At 43.7% G+C, this 5538-nt stretch overlaps 1 protein-coding gene across 1 annotated transcript; it reads right to left on the bottom strand.

The window, feature by feature from the left end:
- Positions 1 to 3274: 3274 nt before the first annotated feature.
- Positions 3275 to 4684, bottom strand: LOC310776290 (nuclear factor 7, brain-like; the record flags this gene model as incomplete). The annotated part of the gene is made up of 1 exon (XM_083636497.1): positions 3275 to 4684. The coding sequence occupies one exon, from the start codon at positions 4682 to 4684 to the stop codon at positions 3275 to 3277; it is 1410 nt and encodes a 469-aa protein (XP_083492623.1).
- Between the last annotated feature and the right edge of the window lie 854 nt (positions 4685 to 5538).

Here is a 5538-nt window from a genome sequence, read left to right as displayed (position 1 = left end):
ATCTAGCTTAGTAAAGGTATGTAAATATGAACTTTGATCCAGATATCATATTAACACTCTTAAGGGGCACCATAGGTGAAGGGAAATTAGACCCTTACTATTTCAATCAGTCATCAATCTAAAGTTGTGAGTTCAGGGATTACTTTACTCTGCAAACAAACACAAACAACTTCTCTGCAATACATTTGAATATTTATTTAACTATAATCAAGCATGTCCAATGAAATTAGTAACATAAGACACAGATTGATCACCAGAATGAGGTAGGCCTTTGAAAGTATAGAAAAAAAACACATGAGATGCAATGAAACAAAATAAGGAGGCTATGATGGGGAAATTGCAATGAAATGAGGAAATAAATTGGCAACAGTAAAACGCAGACCAAAGTAGGCTATGGGTCAATGAACCTTGGGTACCGAGTAGGGAATTATAAGCCACATTAATAGAACAGAACTCGCACTTAAATAGCGATTTATCAAAATAACCCTGGCTTCTCCTTTATCCGCCTTGATGGAATACCACCCAAACGTTTCCAATCCGGGTCAGACATGCTAACGTTAGCAGATAACTTAGCGATCTATAGCAATGTCTTTGTTTGAGAAGATTTCACCTCGGGCTGAGGGAGAGAATAGCGGGCGGAGGAATACAAAAGGGGAATGATTCCTTTACCCCATTTACAATGTGACATACTAATGATTTACTTTAAAATAATAGACAGAGGTTTTACATCTGCACTGATTACTGTTGTCAACTGAAAAAAAAAACATAACCTGTGAACTTGTATTCAAACTTATATGGCACACTAACATAGGACATCAAATAAACCTTTGTGGTCTAATTATGTGGCTGTAAAGCCTTCACCAAGTTGACTCATATGTAACTTGTGTTTCTAATGTGATTAACATTTCAATCAGGACTCATGACTGGATTCCAGACTACCACTGCGGCGGTGCCCAAAAGTAGTGTTTTATATTGGGGAGGGTGAGCCAAGAGGAAGTGTGTTAAGATATTTGAAAGTTTTTACAAGAATGTGGGGAGATTTATGGCATTCCTGTCAGAGTAACCTTGCAAGCAAGCTGGATTGGTTTGTGAAAACAAACAATACCGCCCCCATCTGGCAATGTCAGGTTAGTGTCAGAGAATGAGAGGACTGAAACTCTGGAAACTGTCACAGCAGTTCCTCCATCATGGTGATTCCAGTCTCATACAATGGTGACAGACTCTTTTTAGTCTGATTAATCAGAGCATTCTGGCACTCCAAATGTATATATTGTGTGTTATATTATGTGTGCAAGTTAGGGGTGTGTTTCCATAAATGTGCAAGTTAGGGGTGTGTTTCCATATGTGTGCAAGTTGGAGGTGGGTGATTGTGTGTATTCCATTAGTATTTCTTTGTTCATTAGTAGTCCTCATCCTGATGGATGATCGATACCAGTTGTTTATGCTGGAATGTGCAACCTCTATTGCCATGTTAGTAGTTTAGTTGAACAAAATGAGCATATAAAAACATTTCAAGTAGAAAAAAAGACAGTAGTTACAGCACTTTAGAGAAAGGAAGCATAAAAGGCTTGTTCAGAGTACTATTCTGACAAATCAAATAGTATTGCTCAAAAAATGGAAAACAAAAAACAAATAGACAATCTAAACATAATCACACAGAAAACATCAAATAAGCCTAAAGTGTATTACTGCTAGAACGTGTAACTTTTAGATACTGTATAAATGAACATAGGTTGCATTCAAGCCCAAATGAGTTCCCACAATGCTGATTAACTCTCTCTCTATTCCACAGAAGAACTGAGTTTTCAATCTGCCATCATCCGGGGACATTCCCACACTGTGCACAGAATTACGCCCGGCCTAGCCAGCTAATTTCCGGGTTAGTCTTCTGCTCACTTGAATGAGGATAAACAATTAAGTCGTGCAGCTCTTCTAGACCTTCCAAATGTTATCAGACCGAATTTATCCAATTCTGAAGTGAAACTAGTCATTTTGCAGGGGCTGTGTGACGTTCAAAACAATTTATCCACTCTTTGCTGTCAATTTTTCTGTGACAACTATCAGAGGGGAGCATGCCCTTAGGTGCATAGCAAAACAGGGTGTAAATGATGTATTTTCATTTCAACGTGGCATCTCAGGGCTTGTGGAGACTTGTATTATGCCAGGTGAGCAGTATAGAAGCATTTTGTTGTGTTGTGTTTGTTGTTTATCTCGTTCTTGCTCATGGCCACCTTCACACTCAGCAGACAGCTCTACTTGCCTGATGCAGCTGGTCTCCCATTTCTCCAAACTGGGAGCGCGCCAGCTGCATTCTACTGCATGTAGTACACTGACAGTATGCAAGTATCTCATACAACCCCACTTCAAACAAACTGAACTATCATCCCTTTAACACGTTTCTTCACAAAAAGAAGAAAAACAATCTGATGCATGCTTTGAAAACATCCTACTAATATAATTGGGCAAAAAGTTGGCACGACCTGAGCTGTGTCTGAGAAGAGGGCGAGACCTCGAGGGCAAGCCAGAGGCACGGTAGAGATGAGTGATGCCAGTTCAGTGTGCTCTGTTTCTACTTATCATAAACAGGTAACCCAAAAAATATATATAATAATAAAAATAATAAAAAATAAAATAAACAGGTAGTCCGGGGAGTGCAGCAATAGATTCCCTGCCTACCAGAGGCTCGCAGGTTCGAGCCCCCATGTTACCTCCGGCTTGGTTAATTGTCTGGGAATCGGGCTAAAGATAAATGTATGTGTCCTGGTCACTGCACTGGTCGGTCGGGGGGCCTGTCCCCTGTGATCCTCCCACACGCTACGTCCTGCTGGTGAAACTCCGGGGTGTCAGTGAGAAGTCCTTGTAACTGCACATGTATCAGAGGAAGCATTTGCAACTCTCCCCAGATCGGCAGAGGGGGTGGACCAACGACTGGGAAAACAGGGGGAATTGGCCAAGTACACACCCACACACACAAATATATATCTATTTCAAAATGAAACTAGATCGAATAAACTGGATTTTTGTTCTCAGCCAAACGGATACAACTTAAAATCAAAATTAGGTGTGAGTTCACTGTGCAGAAGGTTCCTGTCATGGTGGACAATGGCTTGTCCTCGCAGAGAGATACACACACACGCACACGCACGCACACACACACACAGACACACACACACACATATGCACACACACACACACACACACACACATACGCGCACACACACACACACACACACACACACACACACACACACTCTCTCTCTCTCTCTCTCTCTCTCTAACTGGGCTGTTCTGTCACAGAGACATTCACTGGTATTACCTTCAGAGGAGTTCCATGAACCCCAGTGGTGAACAATGGAAACAGTCTGTCAGTGAAGGCGTGTGTGAAGGTGTGTATGTGTGTTTTAGTATCACGATCTGAGAATGACAGCTCTCCTCTGTTCCAGTCCAGTCTCACGTGGACCCTCTGGAGCTTCTTCATGGTGAGATCAGTGTTTGGACCCGATGGGGAGATTGCTCTGTATTTACCATCATAGAACCATATTCCCCATAATCCAGACCATAGGCCTCTCTTCCTGTGGACAGAGTCTGCTAACACACCCAGTCCCCATAATGGACTGTCTCCAACCTCAACATCCCAGCTGTGAGTTCCTGAGTTAAAGCCCTCAGAGGCCAGGACTGATATATCTCTGTCAAACCTCTCTGGATTGTCAGGAAGCTGCTGTGTCTCTCCCCATCGCACACTGGTCAGATCTTCGGACAGATTGAATGCTGGATGGGCAGTGTTTGGGTCCAGAATCACAGGAGTGTAGGATACCATCTCCTTCATCTTGTCCCAGACTGTGAAGCTCAGGTTGCCCAGATGTTTGGCCTTGTCTATCAGAGCTCCTGAGACCAGCTGTGGATCCTCCAGCAGGGGGCGCTGGACTCTTTCCACTGTAGCCTTGTAGTTCTGCAGGACAGAGACATTGTCAGCTCCCAGCTCCTTCTCTATAGCTTTGACTGTGTCTGAAAGAGCTACTATCTCTCTGTTCAGACCCTCAGTCTTCTCCTTCATCGTCTGACTCTTCTGTTTCTCTTCCTCCCTCAGTGCATTGATCCTGGCCTTCTCTTCCTCTTGTAGAAACCCTTGAAGGGACTGCTGAAGCTTCTTAAACTCCTCCTTAATCTGCTTCTCTGTATGTCGGGCCTGGACCTTAATGTGTGCTGCTGTTTGATCACAGTTTCCTTTAACTTCATTAAGCATCTTCAGTTTCTCCTTTAAAGTCTTCAGATATTCCTGGAGTTTATTCTTGTGATGCTGTGCAGCTCCATCAATGGATCTGATTGTGTGGTTGGTGTGTGTTTCTGAATCCAGACAGCGATGACACACAAACTGCTGATGGTCCAGACAGAAGAGCTTGAGTTTCTCAGAGTGCAAACTGCAGAAAGGCTCAGACTCTGCTGAAGCTCTCTGATCTCTCTCCAGTAAGAAGGCCTCACACATGTTCTTCAACACCAAGTTACATGGTGGTTTTCTCTGTGAAGATGTAGCCCTACAAACTGGACACTCACGCACGCGTTTCGTTGTCCACCATCTTTGCAGACAGGCTTTACAGAAGCTGTGGCTACATTTCAGGATGACAGGATCTTTAAAGATGTCACAGCAGACAGGACAGGTGAGATGCTCCTCTGATGTGGAAGGCATTTTCTCTCTGAGTGAAGCTGAAAACAAACCAGACAGAGATAAGATATGTTAACTCATTGAGTGCCAGCCACTTTTGGAGAACGGACGCTCCCAGTGCCAGAGTTTCAGAGCGTTTTCAGTGATTTCTCGAGGCCCACAGAATATTGTGTGATATTACTATGTAAACACCGAACACGCAAAAAGAATGATGAGACTCTCTTCTATCATCAGCAAAAACAGGTTTATTGATATCATTTTCCGTTCTTTAGTTATCAGCCGGAGAAGATAGCTTGATTTAACCAAAAACAGCCGTTTTTTTCTAGAAGCTGAGATAATGAGCCTTTTGTGAAATTAAACATTTCAAACACATCACTGACTCTGAAGCTAATATTTTCTGATGTAGTCACACCTCAAAAATAATTTCCTTCAATAAAACAGTGAAGGCCAGGGAATTTTGTTTGGCAAAATAATATTTTTTAGCTGCAACCAGCAGCGCTGGCCCCTGCGTGCGCTGCTGGTTGCAGCTTCTTGCTGGTCTTGATTTGCTGCTGGTGGGCATCGGATATTCTGGCTTGCGTTTGCCAATCCTGTCCTGCTGTCTGGGTCTGTCTGGGTCAGTGTTGTGTGCTGCTCTGCGTGCCCCCCCCCCCCCCTCAACTGCAAACCCCTCCTCCGTGGGAGTGTCTCTGGTGGCTTTCTGCTGCGTTTGCTGTGCACAGTGAAGGGTGCGCTACATCCAGCTTTTTTACAGCGTTCCGCGTGTGTTTGTCACCGGCTCCCATGCTTCCAGTTGAGAATAATAACAACTCCACGGCTGATCATGCAGATGGGCTATCGCAGCGGACACGGAGGAGCTCAATTGTGGCAGCAGATTG

Source organism: Poromitra crassiceps, assembly GCF_964638095.1.
Source record: "Poromitra crassiceps genome assembly, chromosome: 5".
Taxonomy (NCBI): Eukaryota; Metazoa; Chordata; class Actinopteri; order Beryciformes; family Melamphaidae; genus Poromitra; species Poromitra crassiceps.
This window is presented reverse-complemented; position numbering and strand designations above follow the sequence as displayed.